The 26,773-nt window shown below is 44.4% G+C and overlaps 1 protein-coding gene across 3 annotated transcripts in view; it reads right to left on the bottom strand.

The window, feature by feature from the left end:
- The window catches only part of XRCC2 (X-ray repair cross complementing 2), a 184,371-nt gene that overhangs the window by 24,787 nt on the left and 132,811 nt on the right, over positions 1 to 26,773 (bottom strand). Inside the window, exon 4 of one of the 3 annotated variants that reach the window (XM_073238179.1) lies at positions 454 to 5,502. The exons of the other annotated variants lie outside the window; for them this stretch is intronic. Within the exon in view, the coding sequence (XP_073094280.1) occupies positions 5,309 to 5,502 (194 nt within the window). The 3' untranslated portion in view covers positions 454 to 5,308. Of the gene's footprint in view, positions 1 to 453; positions 5,503 to 26,773 lie in introns of those variants that run through there. 3 annotated transcript variants of the gene reach the window in all.

The following is a 26,773-nucleotide window of genomic DNA, read 5'->3' as shown; positions in this document are numbered from 1 at the left end:
TCCTCAAATGAAAGAGAAGTAAAATTAAGGGAGGGAGGGAGTTGGAGTGTTAGACATTAAAATAGCCTCCTCCTTGAGTCCCTGGGCAGAGGTTCCTCGGGCACTGGCCCATCTGTGTCTCCCACGATAATTTCGTGACTTACTGCTGCTCGCCGAATACTCTATCTGCTTTCCAACTGTGGGTAAAGCTGCAGTGTTTCCAGAGCCTCTAGCCTGGCCTTGGTTCATCTCCATATCAGTAGGTGCTCCCAAGGGGTGGAGAGCAGTAGCCCACCTCCACACCGACAGGCGATTACATGGGGGAGCTGGCAAGGGCATGTCTGGACCGGAGAGGTTGCGTGGGGTCCCTTTTTGTAGCTGGGTCCTGAAAGAAACGGGTGAGCAGAAGCGGACCACTGCTTGTAGGCAATACATGGGTTTCTCCCACTATATTTCTCCCTTTGACTGACTTCAGTTTCAAGGGTAATTTGCCCAGGGCTGGAAAAATATATCCCCCCACCACCGGAATTAAACCAACAATAGTCAGAGCAGCCATTTTCAATGATTAGCTCTACACAGCGAGTTCTTAAATCTACATTTCTCACTGAGCCTTTCAACAATTCCCAGTCTGCATTTCCAATGTGAGTGTTAGGAGGTGGGGCCTTTTGGGAGGTGGTGAGGTCATGGGGGCAGAACCCCCATCATAGGATCAGTGCCCCTATAAGGGGACCCCAGGGAGGTCCCTCCTCTCTCTGCCCTGTGAGGGCACAGAAGACTACTGTCAGCAACCCAGAAGAGGGTCCTCACCAGCGCCCTGCCATACCTGGACTTCCAGCTTCCAGATCTAAGCCGTCCAGTCTGCGTACTTTGGTACAGCACCCCAAACTGACAAAGATATATATTAACTGGGTTCTAGAGAAAACTGAATAATATGCTGAATGTAAGATTCCTGGTACCAATAAATATTAGCTATTATTGTTACTGAGTTCCAAATTAACCTCATAAAACTCTCTCACTTAAGAATTTTCCCATTGGCTCTATGTTAGTCCTTACGCAATTAAATGATTTTTATTAAGCCAACTGTTTTTAAATACGCTGAATTTCAACTAATTGATAGATTACATTGGTCCGGTATTTGAGCCTTGCTGAGGTAGTTTAATTCTCTGCAAAAGCAGCTGCCCTATTTGATACTGAAGATCCTGTTCAGTTCTACAATTTTACTTTTATGATTCAATTCATAAATTTAAGAAATAAATGTTTAAGCAGTGAGTCAGTTTTTAATGTGTCTGAATATGTCTTTCTTACCAATTTACAGATTGATAAGTTATATATATTTATTTATTTATTCATATTTTTAATACCCAAAGAGATGATTAGGTACAGTTTCTCTCTCCATTAAATACCAAAAACTCTTACTTTAAATTATAAATTTAGCCCTTTATTTCATTTTGTTATCCAATCTATTTAAGTTACACTTTTACGCTGTGCTGGAAATGAGGGAGAATTGACAAATACAGAATTTTCTAACCTACAATTGTAGTATCTTGAAAACAACAGCTATTTGTGAACAGCTATTTCACATTAATACGCCAAGTAAACCTCTTCTTTCCCACTACCACCCCATTTTTATTAAGATGTGTCCTGCTCTAGTGCGGTGTTCTCAGTGTGTGGTCAGAGGACCCCGGGGCCCTGTGGACCCTTGCGGAGGGTCTGTGAGATCCTCCCTTTCCAGCTATGTAACTTTGTGAAGCCAGATTTTCTTACAATTCAACCCAAAACATCATAGTGCAGTAGATTGAATGCAGAGAATCCAGCTGTTTTCTATTAAGCCAGATAGCACAGAGATTTACAGAACTATAGAACAATGCAGTTCAATATTTTTGTTTTGGAAAATTTTTCATGCAATTGTACTTTAAATGAACATACAATGGGTTTAGTATTGCTCTTTAGAAATGAATTAATAAACCAATGTTTTAAAATTTTCTCAATTTTAATTTATAATATAGTAAATATTGATAAACATAACCTACATCAACAAATGTCCTTGGGGGCTCTTAGTAATTTTTAAGAGAGTAAAAATGATGTGCAACCCAAAAATCTTGGAAACTTTGTTAGAAGTTTCTGGTCCAGTAGACGCACACCATACTGCAAATGTTTTTCATATAGGCTGGAAAGAAGTCAAATTATAAAATGAAGAGTTATTCTCCAGCCTCGAACACCATCCTATTGTGGGGCAGTACACAGCTGACCGTCAGTGTTCTCAAATCTGAGCCTTCATCTGCATCACCCACGGGGCTCTTGCTACAAGGAGTTTCCCATTCAATGGCTTTGGGTGGATCTGAGAATTTGCATTTCTAAGAAGCTCCCAGGTGGTACTGAAGCTGTGAGTTCAGAGCCCAGGCTTTGAGAACCACTGGTCTAGGGTACTGCTTCTATTTTGCCCTGTTAAGTAAACGAATCTTGTCTAAAACGTAAGTTGGAAACACACATTTGCCAGACATTTTAGTGGGAGACTAAATCATTCATAGACCCTTGACAATGGGGGTTATAAACAGAATAAGAGAAGGGAGAAAGTCCTGTCCAACCAGAGGGACCCAAGCCATCCAGGTAAAGCAGTGGGCTGTCGGGGAGGTGACCAAATCACCCTTACTTCCAACAGGAATCTCCTTTTGGCAGATTTGTGTTTCTGTAACATTCTTTTCATTTCAATTTAAAAAGAATATCAATTAGTTGTTTAAATATAAAAATACAGTTTTTGTTTTTGTGTTGAATTAGTGCCCCCCAAATTCATGTCTTCCCCAGAATCTCCGAATGCGACCTTACTCGAAAACAGGGTCATAGTCAAATTAAGCTGAGGTTGCACTGGATTAGGTTGGGCCTTTAATCCAACATGACTGGGATCCGTAGAAGAAGAGCGGAGATGTGGACAGACGCGGCTCGGGAAGAGTGTCGCGGGAACACGCACACGGGGAAGCCAGCCCTGACTGGCGATGCGGCTGAGAGCTGAGAAACGGCAACGCCGGCAGGAGGCAGGCGTGGGGCGGATTCTCTCCCGCAGCCCCCCGCGGAACCGGCCCTCGGATTCTGGTTCCTGGCACCTCGATTTTGGTTTCTGACCTCCTGAACTTGTGACAGAAGAAAATGCCTGTTGTTTTAAGGCACCTGGTTTGTGGTAATTTGTGATGGCAGCCTTTGGAATCTATAGCCCATCAAGAAGAGAATGAAAGACTTGAATTTTTGGGGGAGATTCTCTTTTTTTTAATTTTAGTACCATTAATATACAGTCACATGAGCAACATTGTGGTTACTAGATTCCCCCCATTATCAAGTCCCCACCACAGACCCCATTACAGTCACTGCATCAGCGTAGACGACTTGAATTTAAGGCGGACGCTTGCGCACTGCCTCTGATCCTCCTGGTGTTTCTGCCCCTCGTTCCAGGCCCTGTTACGACAGCCAGGTCCGCAGGGCCCCGACCGCTCATGCCGTCACCAGGCACCTCCCAGCTTCTGTCCCACGGCTCTTTGTTGATGGAGCCCCGTGGCCCTGCTCAGCACCAAGTGCATGCACAGCCGCCCTCCCTGGGTGGGGCAGTTAATGCCTCTTGGGACAAAGTTTTGACAGCGGGGTACTGGACTCAATGAATAAACCCTTCCCTCTTTCTGCCAGGGAAAGATGGTCCTGAAAGGTAGATTATGCAGGTTTTCAAAGAATACTCTGAGATGGAACAATCTGTCACTCTGGTCAGCGTGAGGACCCACAGTGATGCTGGCTCGCCTCCTTCCCTCTTCCTCTGCCCCTCCCTCCCCCTCCTGGGATCGCACCCCTACCAGAGCCGGAGCACACCGCCTGCGCTGCGGGCTTCCTTCTGAGGAACCCAGAGTAAGACAGGCCTTAAGCAGAGAGCCCACTAATAACAATTAAAGTAGCAACACAAACGTGACTAAGTGTGTTTCAGAAATGTTTCACAGAAATGTAGCCAGTCTGTTTATCCTTTCTGAAAGGATGTGTATATATACACATATGCACACGTCCATCATATGCGCTCCTAGTTCCTCACGTACGTTAGGCATACCACCCTTGTCTTCATTTAAAATACATCTTGGAGAACTTTCCAAGTCAGCACCCCAAGGTACCCCCCACTTTTTTTTTGCTAAGTTCTCCAGGGTATGCTACACCATATTGTATTTAACTAGCCCCAAGTTGATGGACATTGTGGCCGTTGCCAATATTTTGCCGCTACAAACAATACTACAGTGACCATCCTTGTAAATTTTTCTTAACGTGCTTTTGCAAGTACATAACAGTGTAAACTCATAGCAGTAATTTCTGGGCTCAGCCCAGCAGAGGTCAGAGGGCTCGTGAGCCTGTTGACAGAGTCCAGAAAAGTCATCCTCTTGGGGCCCTGAGCAGAGAGGACTTAGAGGCAAATAGAAAATACCTAGTATAGTTGGGGGCATACTTGGCTGGAAGCAACGGAAAACCAGATCAACGCGTCTTAAACAGCAAGAGGCGATGAAAGATCCTGCAGGTGAGAAGTCCAGTCCTGGTGCAGGGTGCCCAGGATGTCACCACATTCCAAACAGCTCCTACCCCTGCCCTGCCTTCCTTAGCACGGGGCGTCTGTCTTCAGGACTGTTCAGCCGGCTGCTGGACCCGGAGGTGGGGCGTCCTAGTTCCAAAGCAGGAAAAGGCTGAGCGGTAGAGGCTGGGGCAGATTTCGGGGCAGGCAAGCCTCACTCTCTTTTTGATTCAAATACACGCTGTCCAGCCCATGTTGGTGCAACACAGTCCAGTCATGCCCCTCCCACCCAGGAGCTCGGAAGGCGGATTACCCTCGCACCTCTCTAGGATAGAGGCCTCATCGAAAAATGAAACTGGAATCCCACTCTGTCACACTTTACTAATTTCTAACAATCAACCCTGTAGACACAGGGTTCTGAAGCTCAGAATCTTCTTGGAAGGTAGTGGGTAGCAGGCAGGGCCCCAGCTAAAGGTGCGCTTACTCATTGCAAGGATGACCGGCGGTGACGTCAGTGCTTCCCGGGAGACGCTGCTTTCCTCAGGTGCCCCTGCCATTGGCTCTTCGAATAAAGAACAGCAACTTCAGCTGTACAACCTTGACTCCGATGTTCTTTGCACAGATGGTGTCTAGCTCAATGGTGGCCTCTGTGGCTGGCTTGCCAACGGTGGGGGCAGTGGCCTCCGCAGCAGCGGAAATGCCGGGGGCTGTGGTCCCCATTAGTGCGGGCGGGCACGATGGGAGGAAAGGTCAGGTCTCCTCCGACTCATGCTCCCCAGAGAAGGTGGGCAGGCGCTTCAGCGAGGTTCAGGCCTTTCTAAACAGCTTTCCTAGAGCCCTCTCCTTACTGCCCTTCGGTGGAACATCTGCACAGTGACAAGGCCAACCAAGCAGCTGGGCAACCTGAGGACACGAGCATTTCTGCTCCCCGCCTTCAGGCGAGAGAAAGGCAATGGGGTGGGGACTGTGAAGGACACCAGGGTGCCCACCCGCGGCTTCTGCTGCAATCAAAGAACAAAATGGATGTGATTTCCTGTCCTGAAAGGATAAACGCTAGTAGTGTTTTCTTGTGATTTCTTCTAGGAACAAACAACAGCAGCAACCTTAAGGTATATATTTTATATATGGATTTCTATGATGCTTAAAAAATCTGTACAAATGAGATCATGCTAATTACTGTTTTGCATTTCGTGCTGTTCATTCAGTCATATGTTTTCAAGCATTTCCAAATTGGCATACACAGATCTACTTTATTGTGTGCATCTAAAGTATCTAGCCGGTGCCATGTCGATGGATACCTTGCTCATGTCCAATGTCTATAACGAACAGCATCACGACACTTTAATAACTGTGTCCAACTGACCCTCACTAAGGCTGCCCATGGTTGCAGCTGTACCAGCCGTTTTGAGTTCCCTCCTCACTGCATCACCACCAGTGTTACATGTCCAGGGCTTACGTTTTTGCCAGGTTGGCGAGTGTAAGTCATCTGTGCCTCCTCAATAATGGCTGACGTTAAGCATTTCCTGTTATTGTCCTTTCACACTTCCTCTCCATATACCAATGCTGGAATCAACTTCCAGGACAACGGGGATTTTTGCATTCGTTCATTCAGTGTTTTATCTCCAGAGTTAGTTCAGTAAGTGCCTGGTATGGAGTAGGGACTCAGTGCATATTTATTACACAAATGAATGGAAACTTCCTACACATACCCTTTCTACTTTCTCTAATTTCTGTTGAAGTTCAGTCTTCTGTCGAAATACGTATAAGCACCCCTACCCACTCATATTTAAAAGGTGAAGATGTTTCTATTTCCATCGCAGACTTTTTCTGGGCTCCTGATTAGTCAACTATCTATTTGGCAGTCAAGTGTAAACTGCAAATGACAGACAACTCAACTCAAACGGGCCTAAACAATGATGTGCTTTAGAATTTCAAAGCAAGAAGCCATGAGCTAGGGCAACTCAGAGTGGTCAATGAAGTGAGTAAACAATGTCACCAAGAACCTGGGTGCTGCCATCATCCTCTTCTGCCATCATCACTTGCAGTGACCAGCTCCCTCCAGCCACTGAGTCCTCACACCCCAAGATCCAGAGGAAGAGAAAGGATCATGGTTTGAGTTGCTTTTAAGATGTAAGAAACTTCCCCCAAAGCACCTTCAGCGAACTTGCCTCTAATATTTCATAGAATTGAGTCATATGCCTGTTCTGAATCCATGCACTGAGAATAGAAGTAGAATTACCATGATTTGCTGAGTTTTGTTAGGATTTACCTTTGAGGAGGGGAATGGGGCCAGAGTTTAGTGAAGTTTAGATAGCTAGAAGGAAAGAACGGACATTTGAGTCCACTGAAGTTATATTAACAAAAAAAACGGGCACACTCTCCCCACATTTATTCAAAATAGTTCTGGAGGTCCTAGCCATGGCAATCAGACAACACAAAGAAATAAAAGGCAACCAGATAGGCAAGAAAGAAGTTAAACTGTCCCTGTTTGCAGATGACATGATATTGTACATAGAAAACCCTAAGGAATCCACCCAAAACTACTAGATCTAATATCTGAATTCAGCTGAGTTGCAGGATACAAATTAATACACAGAAATCTGTCGCATTCCTATACACTAGTGATGAACTAGCAGAAAGAGAAATCAGGAAAACAATTCCATTCACAGTTGCATCAAAAAGAATAAAATACCTAGGAATGAACCCCACCAAGAAAGTGAAAGAACTATACTCTGAAAACTATAAGCCACTCATGAGAGAAATTAAAGAAGATACCAATAAATGGAAATACATCCCTTGCTCATGGACAGGAAGAATTAATACTGTCAAAATGGCCATTCTGCCTAAAGCAATCTATAGTTTTCATGCAATCTCTATCAAAATATCAACAGCATGCTTCAAAGAACTAGAACAAATAGTTCTAAAATTCATATGGAACCACAAAAGACCCCAAATAGCCAAAGTAATCCTGAGAAGGAAGAATAAAGCTGGGGGGATTATGCTCCCCAACTTCAAGCTCTACTACAAAGCCACATAATCAAGACAATTTGATACTGGCACAAGAACAGACCCATAGACCAGTGGAATAGACTAGGGAGCCCAGATATAAACCCAAGCATATATGGTCAATTAAAATATGATAAAGGAGTTGTGGATATACAATGGGGAAATGACAGCCTCTTCAACAACTGGTGTTGGCAAAACTGGACAGCTACATGCAAGAGATGAAACTGGATTATTGTCTATTCCCATAAACAAAAGTAAACTCAAAATGGATCAAAGACTTGAATGTAAGTCATGAAACCATAGAACTCTAAGAAGGAAATGTAGGCAAAAATCTCTTGAATGTAAACATGAGCAACTTTTTCCTGAACGCATCTCCTTGGGCAAGGGGAACAAAATGAAAGATGAACAAATGAGACTACATCAAGCTAAAAAGCTTCTGTAGAGCAAAGGACTCCATCAGCAGAACAAAAAGGCATCCTACAGTATGGGAGAATGTATTTTTAAATGACATATCTGAGATATATTTTGGTTAACATCCAAAATATATAAAAGAACTCACATGCCTCAACACCCAAAAAGCAAAGAACCTGATTAAAATATGGGCAGAGGATATGAAAAGACAATTCTCCAAAGAAGAAATTCACATGGCCAATAGGCACACGAAAAAATGCTCCACATCACTAATTATCAGGGAAATGCAAGTTAAAACCACAGTGAGGTATCACCTCACACCAGTTAGGATGGCCAGCATAGAAAAAACTAGGAACAACAAATGCTGGCAAGGATGCGGACAAAGGGGAACCCTCCTACACTGCTGGTGGGAATGTAAAATAGTTCAACCATTGTGGAAAGCAATATGGAGGTTCCTCAAAAAACTAAAAATAGAAATACCATTTGACCTGGGAATCACACTCCTAGGAATTTACCCAAAGAATACAAATTCTCAGATTTAAAAAGACATATGCACCCCTATGTTTACTGCAGGCTCTTTACAACAGCCAAGATATGGAAGTGTCCATAAGTAGATGAATGGGTAAAGAAGGGGTGGTACATACACACAATGGAATACTATTCAGCCATAAGAAAGAAACAAATCCTATCATTTGCAACAACATGGATGGAGCTAGAGGGTATTATGCTCAGTGAAATAAGTCAGGCAGAGTAAGACAAATATCAAATAATTTCCCTCATTTATGGAGCATAACAATGAAGCAAAACTGAAGGAACAAAACAGCAGCAGACTCACAGACCTCAAGAAGGGACTAGTGGTTACCAAAGGGAAGGGGTGGTGGAGGGCGGGTGGGGAGGGAGGGAGAAGGGGATTTGAGGGGTATCATGATTAGTGCACATGGTGTGTGGGGGGGTCAGTGTAGCACAGAGAAGACAAGTAGTGACTCTGTGGCATCTTACTACACTGATGGACAGTGACTGCAATGGGGTGTGGGGGGGACTCGATAATATGGGTGAATGTAGTGACCACATTGTTTTTCTTGTAAAACCTTCATAGGAATGTATGTCAATGATACCTTAGTGGGAAAAAAAATAAGGGTGGCTTCTGCTGCGTATGCGACCTCTAATCGCTGTCCCACATCCAACCCAATTACTATGTTTTAGGGATTTAATGTCTCTTAAGATGTGTGTTTTTTCCAACTCCACAACTATCTGTTCCGGTTATCTTTTGACGCATAACAAACTGCTTCAAAACTTGGTGGCTTAAACGAGCAATTTTGTTATGGGTTCAGTTGTGTCCACCTCAAATTCATATACTGAAGTCCTACCGTCCAGTACCTCCAAATGTGACCTTATTTAGAAATAAGGTCTTAATAGATGTAACCAAGGTACACTGAGGTCATTAGGGTACGCCTTAATCCAATACGACTGGTGTCCTCTGTTAAAAAGGGTAAATTCGCTCACAGAGACACGCATAGAGGGAGGATGCAGAGAAGAACGGAGAAGCTGGCATCTAGAAGCCAAGGAGAGAGGCCCGGAACACACCCACAGCCTCGGAGGGAACTAGCCTGCTGCCGTCTGGTCCACACTCCTCACCCCCAGAGCGGCACGACGGGCCGCTTCTGTTTGCCCAGCTTTCTGGTTTGTGGCCGTTAGTGAGGGCAGCCCTGGAAAACCGACGCAGCAGGCCCGGGGTCACACGGCTGTGGCCGGACACCGCGTGGCTTGTCACCTGAAGGCCTGAGCGGCCTGGTCTAAGATGGCCCAGTGCCGCGGCCCCGGGTGGGCAGCTCAGCTCAGCTCAGCTCAGCCGGTGCGCAGGGGACCTGCGCACACCTGTCGGGGGGCGGGCGGAGATCCGAGTCCGAGTGCCCCAAAAGGCAGGGGGTGGAGGGTGCCAGGCCTGTTCAAGTCTCTGCCCGTACCTGGCAAACTGCCCCTTCCACCCTGTGGTATCAGTCACAGCAATCCCGCTGCCCACCAGGTTCAGGGGGCGGAGAGGAAGGCAGGTGAGCGCGCCGAGGAGCAGGCGAGGCAGGGGCCCTGGCCGTCGGGCTCAGCTCCGGACATGGCATCTGGGGCTCGCCAGACCCCGGCCCCGCGCCTTCCTCTCGCCACTGTGAGGCTCCCCCACTCTTCTTCCAATCTCTTCTCCACACCGCAGCCAGAATGATCTCTTTTAAATGCAAATGTGACCATTTCCCCCTCTACCTTAAACAGTTCAACGGCTCCCCATTGTGTTTAAGATAAAAATAAAATTTTTAATGGACTGTGTGTCGATCAGCTTCCTGGTGGGAAAAACATGCCCTCAAAGTAAGGGATTTGAGTCAAATTTAAGAAACATGCTATTTTGAAAGTATAAGCAGAATTTAGTAATCTTACTCTTCAATTGTACGGCATTTTATATGACAAACATTTTCATATTCAAACATTATCTCTTTGGAACCTCACAACGACTCAGTGGTATAGTCAGGGTTTTTTATCCCAATTTTACTGAGGCTCGGAGATGTTACTGTCTGACTTGTCTAAGATCACCTGGTTTATACATAAGTAAGTCAGGAATCAAAACGGATCTGTGAGTTCTCCCTACAATTTGGAAGCCTTTTAAACATGCTCTAAGCTTTTTGGCTTTCCTTCCAAGCATTCTTCTATCCCCTTTTTGAACATGACAGGAAGGGAACTGGATAATGGAGACAAATAGTGAAATACAACGTGGTTTCTAAGCCTTCTCTACCTCGCCCCCTGCATCACGCAGCTGCCGTCTCAACACTAATTAAAGGCTGTGGAGCACCGGGGCTGTCACTTGTTGCGGCTGCTATCGTTTAACATTTACCGTGTGTTTATAATGAGGTTGACACTGTTCAGAACATCCACTGACAAGTCTTGGCTTCCGTCTTATTGCCATGGTTACGGCAGCGATGGGTAAACCCAAAGTGTCAGCTAATCCTACAATTATTTATTGTTGGCTTGAAAAGTATTCTTTGTAATTACACAAGAATTTGGGTCCGTCTAAAGTTTGGGGACATCGTAATACTTCCAATAAAATACGGAACTCATACTGTGGAGAAGTCATAACAGGAGGACTTCCATTACTGCTGAATTTCCCTGAATTTACCCCCCTGCTCAGCTCCGCCTCCCACCCTCTGCACGCTGGGAGGACTGTCCCTGCTCAGGCCAATGCGAGGTAACTCTGTTTCTCTCCCACGCAATGTACTTTCTCTCAGGTGTCCCTGGCGCTGAAAAAGGTAATTAGAAATAAGGTCTTAATAGATGTAACCAAGGTACACTGAGGTCATTAGGGTACGCCTTAATCCAATACGAAAAAAATCCAATTGAAAAAAAAGGTTTTTTTCCAGAGGAGGGAATCAAGCTTATCTTTCTCTGGGCCACTGCTATCATATAAAAATAATTCAACAGAAACAATAATACTTTAAGAAATTTTAAGGATTACTATGTGGAGTTTTCTTCACTTTTTTCAAATGTATATTTTTGCTATAATATCTATTCAGTCTTTAGAAAACTGATGGGTAATATTGGCAAATTGGGATGGTAAAAAAAGTTTTGCCAAGTTCTAGGTTACAGACCACCCCTCTGTAACAGGAATGAGGGAAGGAAGAAGGGATTGAAGGCTTCCACTTTTACTTTGTGAGTTGAAAATAATCTTAATTTTTATGTAATAAGCATGTCTTACTGATGTAAATTAAGGCCCTTTAATAAAAAAAGGAAGTTTCCCTATTGTTTAATATCTAGAAAAATAATTTTAACTCCGAAGTATTAGCTATTCTACTGTATTGTTATAATGGGGAATTTTTTGAGATAAAAACGATTCCCAGCTGATATTTTACAGTCAAGTCAGATCTTAAAGCAGGTGCAGATCCTAAAGCACAACCTCTTCCTTCTTGGAGTCAGCTAACATTTTCTAGATTCTACGGTATGATATTTAAAAATATTTAACAATATTTAAAAATATTTAAAAAGATTCCAGTTAATATTTCCTCCACAGCTTATTGTACTCTTGTCCCTCCCCCAATTAGGGGAATAGCTATCAGTAAATTTGCAATGGTCTAAGGACAGAAACCTCAGGATTATCTCAAAAGCTTCAGAAAAAGCATGTGAAAAAATTAAACACTGGTGATGAAGAAAATTATTAGAAAATTAGGAACAGAAAGGCACTTCCTTAACATGATTCAAGAAATTCATAGCAGATATCATAGGTGACAGAAAAATTTTAGATGCATTCCTTTAAGAGAGAGAATGTGATGAGGACCCCAGCTGTCCGTCACCTCCAATACAGGGCGCGGGACTGGAGGCCCTGGCCAACCCAGAGAAGGAGGAGCCAGATACAAGGCATAGAGAAACAGGAAGGGGAGTTCCGAAACTGTCACTATTTGAGATGATACAATCATCTCTGTTAAAAAGCCAGCAAAATCAACAAGCTATTGGAACTAATGAGAGATTCAGCAATGGTGCCAGGCTCCAGATCAACTTAGGAAAATGATTGACATCCGTATCAATCTAGGTCCAGCCAGGAGACAGAAACCATAGAGTAACTTCAGCAGGGAAAGTTTCATGTAAAGGATTATTCAGCTATGATGGGAGAGTAAACTTCGAAGATGGAAAGAGAGCTCTAAAGGATGCCCTAAAGGACCAACTGGGAAGGGAGTTTGAGACCTTGTTGAAGAAGGTGTGGTTGTAGCCCCCTGGATGGCAGAGAAGTTCCTGGGTGCCTGAGCCAGGGCTGGTCCCAGTCTCTGAGCGAGCAGAAGAAACCCTAGCAGACACAGGCAAGCCAGTACTGGTGGGTGAGCACACAGGTGGGCGCAGGGGGTGAGCACGCATGCACGCCTGGAGTGTCTGGTGTCATGTCAGGAGGGCTCTGGGAAACAATCTCCAGGGGGCAGGCGAGCTGAGGCTGGTGGGCAGGTGCTCAGAGGGGGTCATATGTGCAAAGAGCCCACTGTAAACACTGGAACTGGGAGCTGGAGAATTCAAAATTTCCCTAAATTGACAAGGAAAGACTGTAAGTCCAGAGTAGACAAGACAGTTTTAACAGAGAGTGCTGGACAAGAGCCTGCTGCACACAGCAGGACCTCCAGGGCTGCAGAATCCCCTTTGGCTGACTAGTGCGTGCAGGAGAGATGACTACCCATGGCCGGGGAAGGAGCTTCCTGTAAGGAGCAAACAGAAGAATCCTGACTCTGATAGGAGTCAGCATCCCAAATACCACGGAGCACCGTGCCTGGCTGGGGGCACCCACCCGGATTCTACCGGAGAGAAATGGGCCTCTATCTACTGGCGGAGCATTTGCTCACTTGCAGCTGAACCTGACTCTCACCACTACAAGCAGGTGTCATGAATTCTGTTTTCCTGAGACATTAAGCAAGTCCTAGTATATGGCAAAGCTTGGATGTGAAGCAGGTCTGTCTTTCTCTAACACCCTAGTTATTTTCAGAAGATTATTCTTCTGACCATTAGTGTTTAGAAAAATGGCAGCTGTACTATTAAAGGACCTACAAAGGACACTAAGTCAAAATACCAATAGCCACTAAGAGCTTTAACTGAAACTCTTAGATTAAACAAATATTTAAGAACATCTAACAACTTAGGGCTTTTAAAGGGAATATTTACATTGGAGTAGTAACAGAAACTGGATTTTTTTAAAAATCAGAAAATGTAGAAGGAAGTGCCCCAAGGCTCCAGTATTTCAGGAGTGTTTTTGTCCTTTGTGGCCTGATATTTTACATACACACACGCACACACATACACACACAGGTTAGTAACCAGGTTAGGCAAAAATAACTTACTTCCATGGCTTACAAGTGTTTTGCGATGGGAGGGAAGAATCTTACTCTAACAGCATGATGTACTGTTACCATTTCTAACAAGAAAACAGGCTGAGTGACAGTCAAGGCCGAAGAGTGGGCAGTGCAAACGAGCAGCACCAGTGATGCCACACAGCCGCTGGCAGCCTGGAGTGCTGGGTCGTGGGGGATTCTCAGGACTTCTCAGGAAAGGGAGGTGTGATGAGCACAGGGGACAGAGTGGCAGTCTGTGCACTTCTTGCTGCGCATGTGCACCAGTGTCTCATGGGACTTCTCTTACAAGACAGAAATACAAAAGATAAAACGGAGACTTGCAGGGTGCTGGCCACAGAGCAGTCAGTCCCAAACGTGGGACGCTTTTGAGCATGGGGCTGCGTGTCACTGCCCTGGCTGTGGGCCCCTGCAGTCAGCCTTCTGTAGGATTTACTTCTTTAACCTTCACAAGCAGCCCACAGAGCTAGGCGTCAGGACTGTCTCCAGTTGCAGGAGTACCTAGTCTGGGGGAGACTGCTCAGCCAGTCGTGCAGGCGAAGTGCGGCTCTGGCCCTGCAGCTGAGCCAGAGCCTGCGTTCTTAGCATCACCCCTGCTACGGCTCTTAAAAGAGTGCGCACAGCAGATACAGATTCAGATGTCAAACGTGGTGGCCCACTCAGGTCGAGCTGGCATTAGAGCCCTGTCCTCGTTGTAGTTTCTTTCTCTTTTTTCCTATCTAAAACTATTTTGTTAATCCTCTCCCAGAGCAGAAGTAGGAGGTGTCACTTTAGGACACCAAGTGCCACTGCCATGCCTCTGGAATTAATGGAAACTGGTAAGGCTGGTTTGCCGCATGCCCCTCTGCTAGTTGCCTTCCATGATTAGTTCAAGAAGGACACCCGGTTTCCCCTGTGGCTGTGACGGCCTGGCAATGGAATGAAGATCCTGGTCAATTGTGTTAAGGTTTATGAGCAGGTGCAAGTGTCAGCTGAGGACTCTGAGGAATATTCTAGAGCTTTACAGTAGTTCTCCAGTGCCACACTTCCTAGTTTGCTTCTATCTTATTTCAATAAGAAAGGACAGGGCATTTAAAAATACAGCCTTAGGAGGGAATACTTCCAAACTCATTCTAGGAAGCTATCATCACTCTACTACCAAAACCAGACAAAGACACCACTAACACAGAAAATTATAGACCAACATCCCTGATGAATAGATGCAAAAGTCCTCAGCAAAATATTAGCAAGCCAAATTCAAAAGTACCTCAAAAAGATCATCCATCACAACCAAGTGGGGTTTATTCCAGGGATGCAATGATGGTATAATATTCATAAATCGATTAGTATCATACATTAACAGAAAGGGGGATAAACACCATATGATTATCTCAATAGATGTTGAAAAAGCATTTGACAAAATTCAACATCCATTCATGATAACAACTCTTAGCAAAATGCATATAGAGGATACATACCTTCAATATAATAAAGGCCATATAACACAAACATGCAGCCAACTTACTAGCAAAAGGCTGAAAGCTTTCCCTCTAAGATTGGGAACAAGACAAGGATGCCCACTCTCAACACTTATATTCAACTTAGTAATGGAGGTCCTCGCCATGGCAATCAGACAGCACAAAGAAATAAAAAGCATCCAAATTGTTAGGAAGAAGTTAAACTGTCACTATTTGCAGATGACATGATATTATACATAGAAAACCCTAAAGACTTCACCAAAAAACTACTAGAACTTATAGCTGAAATCAGCAAAATTGTAAGATACAAATTAATACACAGAAATGTGTTGCATTCCTATATACTAACAATGAACTAGCAGAAAGCAAAATTGGGAAAACAACCCCATTTGCAATTGCATCAAAAAAATAAAATACCTAGGAATAAACCTAACCAAGGAGGTGAAAGACCTTTACTCTAAAAACTATAAGACACTTGAGAGAAATTAAAGTAGACACCAATAAATGGAAATCTATCTCAGGCTCATGGATACGAAGAATTAATATTGTCAATGGCCATCCTGCCCAAAGCAGTCTACCAGTTCAATGAAATCCCTGTCAAAATACCAACAGCATTCTTCAATGAACTAGAGCACATAGTTCTAAAATTCATATGGAACCACAGAAGATTCTGAATAACCAAAGCAATCCTGAGAAGGAAGAACAAACCTAGGGGAATTATACTCCCTGACTTCAAGCTCTACTACAAAGCTACAGTGATCAAAACAATTTGGTAATGGCACAAGAACAGACCCATAGATCAATGGAACAGAAGAGATGGAACAGATATAAGCCCATACATATATGGTCAATTAATATATGATAAAGGAGCCATGAATATACAATGGGGAAATGACAGCCTCTTCAACAATTGGTGTTGGCAAAACTGGACAGCTACATGTAAGAGAATGAAACTGGATCACTGTCTAACCCCATACACAAAAGTAAACTCGAAATGGATCAAAGACCTGAATGTAAGCCATGAAACCATAAAACTCTTAGAAGAAAACACAGGCAAAATTCTCTTGAATATAAGTATGAGCAACTTTTTCCTGAACACATCTCTTCAGGCAAGGGAAACAAAATAAAAAATGAGCAAATGAGACTACATCAAACTAAAAAGCTTCTGTACAGCAAAAGACATCATCAGCAGAACAAAAAGGCATTCCACAGTATGGGAGAATATATTCATAAATGACTCAACTTATAAGGGGTTAACATCCAAAATATATAAAGAATTCATACGTCTCAACACTAAAAGAGCAAAAAACCCAATTAATAAATGGGCAGAGGACCTGAAAAGACACTTCTCCAAAGAAAAAATACAAATGGCCAACAGGCACATGAAAAGATGCTCCATATCACTAATCATCAGGGAAATGCAAATTAAAACCACAGTGAGATACCAGCTCACACCAGTTAGGATGGCCAGCATCCGAAAGACAAGAATAACAAATGCTGGTGAAGATGGAGAGAAAGGGGAACCCTCCTAACACTGTTGGTGGGAATTGGTGCAACCATTGTGGAAAGCAATATGGAAGTTCCTCAAAAATCTAAAAATAGAGATACCATTTGACCCAATAATTCCATTCCTAGGAAAGAAAACAAAGAAAACAAAAATGCCCTGTTCGAAAAGACATATATACCCTTATGTTTATTGCTTCACTATTTACAATTGGGATATGGAAGCAACCTAAGTGTCCATCAGTAGATGAATGGATAAAGATGTGGTACATACACACAATGGAGTATTATTCAGCCATGAAAAGAAAAGAAACCCTGCCATTTGCAACAACATGGATGGACCTAGCGGGTATTATGCTCAGTAAAATAAGCAAGGCAGAGAAAGACAAATACCGTATGATTTCACTTATTTGTGGAGTATAAAAACAAAGCAAAAGAGAAGGAACAAAACAGCAGTAGACTCATAGACAGAGAGAAGGGACTGGTGGTTATCATGGGGGAGGGTTGGGGTATGTCAGGGGGAAGGGGACAAAGGGGCATAATAAATCATAATCACAATATAAGTTGGTCACAGGGACTGTAGTACAGCATGGAGAATATAGTCAATGATTCTATAACACCTTACTACGTTGATAGACAGTAACCGCACTAGAGGGGGTAAGGATTTAATATTATGGGTAGCTGTTGAATCACTGTATTGTATATTTGAAACCAGTATAAGATTATGTATCAATGATACTTTAATTAGAAAATGCATATAGTCTTAAAAGGCTGATAGACTCCCTTTATCCATCCTCATTTCCGTTGTCACTGTATTTATTGAGAAGAAATTAGAGAGCTGCCTCAGCAATCAGTCATAACCAATGGAGTACTAACATATTTTAGTCAACAGCTCTCTGGAATACATTTTTTAAAAGGCCCTGATTTGCAGCGTCTGACGATTTGACTTTAGGTTACTGGTGGGATAGCCACCTTCCTGCAAATACCTGAAATCTTGAGTCTGCTCTTGCAGGCTGGTAAGAGCCAGCACACCTCCAGCTCCAGCACCTGTGGACACAGCCTCGCTTTCAAGTATCCTAAAGCACTTATGTGAGTGTCCTAATTGTCACATGACTGGGGAACAAGGAGGAGGAGCTACAGTATAGAAATATCTGTCTTACAGTGGAACAAAGATTGCAGCACAGAAGACTTTGCTGCAGGTTCCCAGCAAAAACCCAGACTTTAAACAAGAATGACGCCCTAAGTGTCCCACTGCGGTCGCTCTAGATGAGCTTGGCTAGGAGATGGCTGAGGTTTGCACCGAGGGCCACAGTCTTTAGGAAGGAAAGACATTGAGAACACTGGATGCCTAAGTGGTGTGATTCGAAAGATGCTGAGAAATTCCCCGGGCAGGGATGGGGTGGGTGGTCTCTGAGCATGTCCTGGGGAAGGAACTAGGTAAGGGGGTAGAAAGAACCAAGGGACTTGAATGGCTTAATTTAGCTGTAGAAAAACTATAATATGAAAGAACTTACTTGTCCCTCCTGTATATTAAAATGCTGTTTGACTGTTTACTGGCTTTGCCTCCAGTTTCCTCCCATCATGCCTTCGGCATCCTCACCACTGTCCTCAACCTACTAGTATTCACTGTGTATGTCCTCAGATTACAGAGTTCAGTTTAATTGGACTTGGCTTTCCTAACTCTTGGGAGTTCTCATTAGGGCAACATCTCTACCAAATATCTCTTCGTGGAGTTCGGGAGTGGGTGGGAGAGTGCATTTAGTTAAATCTGTTCTATATGCCTTTGGATAGACTTTTCGTGGGTGTATATCTCTCCGTGGGGAATAACCTCATGGTAAACTCCAACCCTTTTTCTAAACTGCCTACGGTGGGGGCCAGGGCAAAGTTCTCATGACACCTCTAACATCAAGGAGAGCATTAACATTAGAAGTGAAAAGATAGAAAAAGTATGAAAATACCTATGAAAAAGTGAAAAACATGTAAATAAAAACTTTGTTAACATTCATTGATTTTAAATGTGTACGACATTCTTGTTGCTACTTAAAAATAGGATGATGAAGGGTGATTTGGTGGGAGTCATTGTTTGGGAAAAAAGTCAGTTTAACATCACTTTGCTTTCAATTTCTGCTGCCAAGAAAGCTCATGCTGTATCTTCTTATTCAAACATAAGTGTCTCCAGAAACCTTTGGATCCCGTATTACAAAGCCCCATCTGTTTCACCCTCTCCAAATTAGCAATGTAGCTTAATTCGCTTATGAATTTTCTGACATTCAGTTGATTTCCCCCACCCCTGTTATCTAAAATCACAACTGGCATGTTTTAGATTTGGATTCAACTTAGAAAATAATTTTTAGCTTTTAAAAATCCTTTTTAGTAATAAGCAGGGTATAAATAAAAATTGAAACATAATGATGCAAATATATATATGTACAAGGATGTTTTCTGCAACAGCAGCAATTGGAGACAAATGTCTGTAAGGTGAAGGACGGTTAAAGCAACAATTGCTAAAAAGAATGAAGTGTCTATTGATCAACTGATCGATATATCTCTAGATGGAAGGGTAGTAATGATAACAGTAAGCAGAAAAATGCAAGTTGTGAAATCAGCCTACAGATAATTCTACGTATGGAAAAAAAGCAAAGCTATCTACGTGTAAAGGCAGAGAAAGTAGATTGCAAGCCACTCCAAGCAAGGCCTCCACAGGGTGGGGACAGGGCAGAGGGCGGGTGCAACAGAGGGGACAGTCACTTGTTTTTCTGTAGGCTTGTATTATGCTTGAATCTTCTGTAATAACAATGTGTGGATTCACTTTATCTTGTAATCAAAAAAATCTAAAACAAAGCAAAAATTCCTGAATTACTAAGCATCTATATAATAAAATAGCAAATGACCACATAAATAAGGGTCATAGAAATTCTGAAGATTTTCTCCCTATTCCTCCTTTGGATAATTTCAAATCTATACTCAAGGCAAAATACAAAGGAAATAAATTTAAGACATATGAGGGGGTATTATTAGAGTTGAAGATAATAACCTGGGTGTAGTTGTCTAGTGAGCATGAAGAGGTTACAATTTTAGGTGGAATACAAGACAGAGGAAAATATATATTTGTGCTTGTACAGTTTTGGTTTTTTTAGGGGGAGGACACTTTCCTAATAATAATAATAATGGTAATAATAATAATAATAATAATAATAATAATAATAATAATAATTTTTTAAAATAATAAATTACTGCATGGCAGGCAATGTCTTAAATAATTTTACATTTATTAACTCATGTAATCTTAACAACAACCCAGGTAGGAAGATCTATAGCTATTCCTGTTTTATAGATGAGAAACAGAAGCAAAGAGGTTAAGGAACCTAGTCAAGGTCGCTCAGCTCGAAAGGGGTGGGGCTGGGATTCAAAACCAGGCAGGAAGAATCCAGTCTGAATACAAAACCACGCCCCTGAAATTGTAAAGCCAAAATCTTTCGCGCATCCATTAGGCAAGCGCTGTATGGAGTGAAAACGGGGCGCTGCTCCAGGGCAGCGGGTCGGCAGCATCCCGTCCCCCGAGCTCTCCAGGCCGCCCTCAGCCATTTCTCCCCATACACGCTGCCACCTTTTTGTTTGGATGCTTATTTTCTGGTGTTTTTGTTTAAGTGCGCTTAGATGAGGTTAGCGGGCCTTGGGTAGCATTTACAGGAAGAGAAGATACCGGAGCAACTGGGGTACTCTGACTTGTGGTGGCCACTGGGGACAAGGACTGCGAAGGAGGGAGGTCCCAGCGAGACGGCGCAGAGGAGGGCACCCAGCGGGAAAGCGGGGATGGGCTCGCGGACCCGCAGCCCGGAGGGCTGCTCCCCAGCCTTTCTCCTTCCCTGCCCGTTGCACGGGCTGTCCGGGGGGAATCACTGGGCAGCTAACGCAGCGGCTGCAGTCCGAGTCAGGCTCGGGGACGTGCGCAGGTGAACACAAGACAGAGACAAATACTGAGCTGGGACTTTGGGCTTCGGACTGCAGCCGGGCCACTGAGCTACAGGAGGCCCCCGAGGGCCTCTGGCGTCAGGGCGCGGACGGCGGGAGCGTCCCCGGGTCCCTGGGCTACAGAGGCAGTTAGGGGGCGTCGTGCCCACAAAGAGCTCGGCCCGGGCTCCGGCCCCCGTGCGGAGACTCACGGAGCTCCCCCCCTGCCCCCCGGCCTCGCCTTCCCTCCCGTCCCGCAGGCCGTCCCGCGCTGTGTCCCCAAGGCCTGCCCTGTCCGCTCCTCTCCCCTCTTCCTTCACGGACGTCCCCCCGGAAGCCTCTCGGACGTCAAACCCCACCGCCCCGAGCTGGCACAGGGGCGAGGGAAGTAGCGACGTGCCCTCCATAGTGAGAAACGGGGGGAGAGGAGGTCGGCTGGGACTCCCAGGGGTGCAGGGCCAGCCCGCGAGAGGCAGGGGGCTCGGCCAGCAGGGCGCTGGCGTCAGTTCCCGGGGACCACATGCCCTGCACTAGTAGAGCCTGGATTGCTGGAGGGGGACAAGGGGGGCTGGATATCGACGGGGGCCACTGACCCTCAAAGGGCCCTCGGACCCGCATCACCCTCCGGTCTGGGAAGGGTTGGGGGCTTAGGGATGTGACATCCTCCTGGGCTCGCGTCCCCCCGTCTTCCTCCACGAGCCGTCTGTTCTCCCAGTCAGCGAGCACGAGCCTGCGCGATCCCCCCGGGTTCCCTGCCCTGGGCCATTGCACCTGCCCGGCCCTGGGAGAAATGGTGGCTGCTGAGCATTCACAGCTGCCGCTTTCTCTGAGGTGTGGTCCTTGGCTGCGCGGAGCCCGCTGGCCAGGGGTGTTTGCTGTCCTGCACCCTCCAAAGGTGACCCACAGCCACTGGCTACTGGCCGATGCAGACGCAGAGGGCTGCCCCATGGTCTCAAGGCTGGACTCCCAGAAACGGCCTCCTCGCCAGCCCGTCCTCCTGCCCTGCCCTGCGTCCCTCCTCCGCACAGGCTCTCCCAGCAGCACGCTCCCTGCACACACCCCGGGGGCCTGCATGCCTAGAAGGAAGCAGTGCCTCAGGAGGCTGGGTGTCTCACTCACCCAGCCCTGACGGCCCAATCTAAACCTGCTGGTGTATCCCAAGTACGACCGGAGGGAAACCTGTTTAAGAAGCACCTAGAATACTTGTTTAAAATGAAGATCTCCGGGGCCCACCCTGGTTCCACTGAACCGGAATGTGCTAGTGGGCCAGAGAACTTGCATTTCAACAGGCTTCCAGCTGTGCTCAAGAACCCTCAAGCTTTGCACCAGCTTCCCTGTTCTCCATCCGTCCCACCACTCCTGCATTTTCCCTCAACACTTTCGTCCTGTGAACACCACCCTGGAGTCAGCGCAACAGTCTCTGCAGTTTTTCCCTGCACCTTCTGTCTGCAAGGCTCCTGCTGCCACATGCTCAGGGCGGACTGCCAGATGGAAAGTCTTCTCCCCAGGGACCTGCCTCAACCCCCTCCTCTTCACCTCCCAAAGGACAAACCTACCTACACTGTGAACTTGACACTTCATTACATTCTTCTTTATATTGTCAGGGACCTTCTGCCCATGACACTTCCCCTGATCTGTATTGTAATATGCTTGAGGACTGTGAGTGTGGCTTAATCTTCTTTGTACCTTCAATATTCATACTTACTATTCATTCATTGAATAATATTTACTGACTGTATGAGCCAGGCACAGTATTAGACTCTGGGGAGGCAAAGATGAATAGACCGTTCTTATCTTGGTGGGGCACAAAATCCAACTGATTAAATACTTTCCAGCATTAATTATTGTAAAACTATCTCTAAAGACAGCATAAAAGGGCTTTCATTTATTTATTCATTCAATAAATATGTATAAAGCACTGACTATGTACCAGGCACCATGCTAGGTACTAGGAATATGATGTAAGCAAAACATAGGATCTGGTCTCCAGAAGCTTATGGTCTAGCGGGGGAGACGCATTAATTATGTGATTATACAAGACTATAATTACAAAGTATGCTATGGGCTCTTAAGGAAAAGCACAGGGTATTAAAGCACTAACCCTTACTGAAGGTTAAATGAAGCTTTAATTAGGCAACTTGGGGAGAACAGATGAAACTTTCAAGGCACAGGGAACAGAATGTGTAAAGGCCCAGTGGTGACAGGGACCTTGGCTTCTGGGAAGTGAAAGAAGGTGGCAGAAGGGGCACCCAGGTAGCAATGGGGAAAGGGTGAGGAGTGGTGGGGGCTTAGATGTGGGGCAGGCAAGAATGGGATGGGCAGGGCCTTGAGGGCCACACTAAGGACTTTTTTTTTTTGGTATCATTAATATACAATTACATGAGCAACACTGTAGTTACTAGATTCCCCCCATCATCAAGTCCCCACCACATATGCTATCAGTCACTGTCCATCAGCGTAGTAAGATGCTGTAGAATCACTAATTGTCTTCTCTGTGCTCTACTGCCTGCCCTATGCTCCTCCTCCACCGTTACATTATGTGTGCTAATTGCAACGCCCCTTTCCCCCCTTATCCCTCCCTTCCCACCTACCCTCCCCAGTCCCTTTCCCTTTGGTAACTGTTAGTCCATTCTTGGGTTCTGTGAGTCTGCTGCTGTTTTGTTCCTTCAGTTTTTTCTTTGTTCTTATACTCCACAGATGAGTGAAATCATTCGATATTTGTCTTTCTCAGCCTGGCTTAGTTCACTGAGCATAATACCCTGTAGCTCCATCCATGTTGTTGCAAATGGTAGGATTTGTTTTCTTCTTATGGCTGAGTAATATTCCATTGTGTATATGTACCACCTCTTCTTTATTCATCTACTGATGGACATTTAGGTTGCTTCCATTTCTTGGCTATTTTAAATAGTGCTGCAATAAACATAGGGATGCATATGTCTTTTTCAAAGTGGGCTCCTGTTTTCTTAGGGTAAATTCCTAGGAGTGGAATTCCTGGGTCAAATGGTATTTCTATTTTGAGTTTTTTGAGGAACCTCCATACTGATTTTCACAATGGTTGGACTAATTTACATTCCCACTAGCAGTGTAGGAGGGTTCCCCTTTCTCCTCATCCTCACCAACATTTGTTGTTGTTTGTCTTTTGGATGGTGGCCATCCTAACTTGTGTGAGGTGATATCTCAATGTGGTTTTTATTTGCATTTTTCTGATGATTAGTGATGTGGAGCATCTTTTCATGTGTCTGTTGGCCACCTGAATTTCTTCTTTGGAGAAGTGTCTGCTCAGATCTTCTGCCCATTTTTTAATTGGATTATTTGCTTTTTGTTTGTTGAGGTGTGTGAGCTCTTTGTATATTTTGGATGTCAACCCTTTATCAGACCTGTCATTTATCAGTATATTCTCCCATACTGTAGGATGCTTTTTCATTCTACTGATGGTGTCCTTTGCTGTACAGAAGCTTTTTAGTTTGATATAGTCCCACTTGTTCATTTTTGCTTTTGTTTCCATTGCCCAGGGAGACATGTTTATGAAGAAATTGTTCATGTTTATATTCAAGAGTTTCGCCTATGTTTTCTTATGAGACTTTTATGGTTTAATGGCTTACATTCAGGTCTTTGATCCATTTCGAGTTTACTTTTGTGTATGGGGTTAGACAGTGATCCAGTTTCATTCTCTTGCATGTAGCTGTCCAGTTTTGCCAACACCAGCTGTTGAAGAGGCTGTCATTTCCCCATTGTATGTCCATGGCTCCTTTATCATATATTAATTGACCATATATGGTTGTGTTTATATCAGGGCTATCTATTCTCTTCCACTGGTCTGTGGGTCCGTTCTTGTGCCAGTACCAAACTGTCTTGATTTCTGTGGCTTTGTAGTAGCGCTTGAAGTTAGGGAGAGTAATCCCCCCAGCTTTATTCTTCCTTCTCAGGATTGCTTTGGCTATTTGGGGTCTTTTGTGGTTTCAAATGAATTTTAGAACTATTTGTTCCAGTTTGTTGAAGACTGTTGTTGGCATTTTGATAGGAATTGCATTGAATCTGTAGATTGCTTTGGGCAGGATGGCCATTTTGACAACATTAATTCTTCCTATCCATGAGCACGGGATGTGTTTCCATTTATTGGTATCTTCTTTAATTTCTCTCATGAGTGCCTTGTAGTTTTCAGGGTATAGGTCTTTCACTTCCTTGGTTAGGTTTGTTCCTAGGTATTTTATTCTTTTTGATGCAACTGTGAATGGAATTGTTTTCCCGATTTCTCTTTCTGCTAATTTATCGTTCGTGTATAGGAAAGCAACAGATTTCTGTGTATTAATTTTGTATCCTGCAACTTTGCTGAATTCAGATATTAGTTCTAGTAGACACACTAAGGACACAGTGAAGGCGCAATGTGATGTGGAAGGCGAGGCTGAGATGGGAGGAGGTCCCCTCACAGGGCTACACAATCTGGCTCCTGCTGTACCCTTCACACTCTTCCCCACTGGGACCTTCACCCAGGCTGGTCCTTCTGCCTGCAAAACTCCTCCCCGCTCTCATAGGTAGGCTGCAATGTCTGAACTGGAAAGCCGTCTCCTCCCGGATGCCTACCCAGGACATTCTCTCCTGCGTTGCCCCTTCTGGTGCCTTAGCCCCATGATTCTCCCCTTCCTCCTGCTTATTATGATTGGCAGTGATTTGATTTATTTGACTTGTTTTTGTTTACTTCTCATCTTTCTCATATAAGCTCCATAAGGAAAGAGCCAGGGTGGCCTTTCATGAGAGTCTGGTACAAGTGGCTGCTTGTACGTGTCCAGGAGGACAATGGGTGACAGGGTCAGAGGGGGTATGCATGGGGCCCGGCTGGGGGAGCACTGGGGACAGCAGGAGGGATGGTGGGAGGGACCATGGAGGAGCACGGCTGAGCAGCAGTTCCCAAACCTGTTCCTCTCAGGACCCCTTCTCACTCTTCACAATCAATGAGAACCTTAGTGACTTCTGTTTGTGTGGGTTACAGATCTCAAGAGTTACCATATTAGAAAGTAAAATGGAGAAAACTTAAAAATTTTTACTAATTGATATTAAATGAATAATAAATCCATCATATAGTAAGTTAATTTTCATGAGAAATAGCTGTTTTCCCAAACAGAATAAAATCTAGTGAGACAGTTTTACATTTTTACAGATCTCTTTAATGACGTGTGGCTTATTTCAGTTGGATTCTTCTATCTGGGTCTGCATGTAAGGTGTGGCAGTATCTCTGCCGCGCAGCCTCTGGGAAGCCCTTTGTCCACTGGGGGGAAAGTGAGAGAGGGAAGGGCAAAGGGCGTCTGAGCGTTAGTGTGGCCTGTGGACACGCTGGGAGGACTCAACACCTGACCCAGTGCCTCCCAGGGACCCGGCCACACTTTGAGAACTGCTGGGATAGAGAGATACAGAGGTGAGACCAACAGCTTTAGTTGGGTTATCTGTGCTGTTAATAGTTACTGGAGATTTATTACATGTCAGGCATGTTTTTAGTCTTCACAGCGACTCTGTGTGGTGTCACTCCTGGTATCTATCCCCTTTCACACGGGAGAAGCTGTGGTGACCTCTAACCAACACAAATCCTGCATTTACACATTTAGATGTCTGTGTATACTTTTTTCACAATGAAATTGGGTGTTTTTATTTTTGAGGAAGTGGCAAAGAGCTAATGATGAACTTAGAGCCTTTGGAAGCTCATGAGGTTGAGCCCAGCTCCACACAGTCCCAAACATTAAAGTTTCCCCTATTACCTCGGTAATTTAATTACTTTGGGAATCCAGCTTTGATTTAAATGTATTTTTGAGTCATTTCATTTTTAAGAGCCCATTTGGGGATCTTAAAAATTAATTAAATCTTTTGTCTTTGAGGTTTAATTCTACCATTACTGGCATATTATCTATGACTGTAAGAAAAATTGCCAATCACATGGGTAATTTGTACCTAAAGTAAAGGTGCAGGAAAGTTGAAATTAGCAGCAACTTGAATGAGTTTCTTGGTTTCTTCGGCTAAGGTTTTGGACCAAAATTCACAGAATCTTCCTCTGTTTTCAGTTTCTGTTTTCAGGCGCTGGGTTCAATGCCTGCTTATTTTCAGTG

Source organism: Manis javanica, chromosome 6 (assembly GCF_040802235.1).
Source record: "Manis javanica isolate MJ-LG chromosome 6, MJ_LKY, whole genome shotgun sequence".
Taxonomy (NCBI): Eukaryota; Metazoa; Chordata; class Mammalia; order Pholidota; family Manidae; genus Manis; species Manis javanica.
This window is presented reverse-complemented; position numbering and strand designations above follow the sequence as displayed.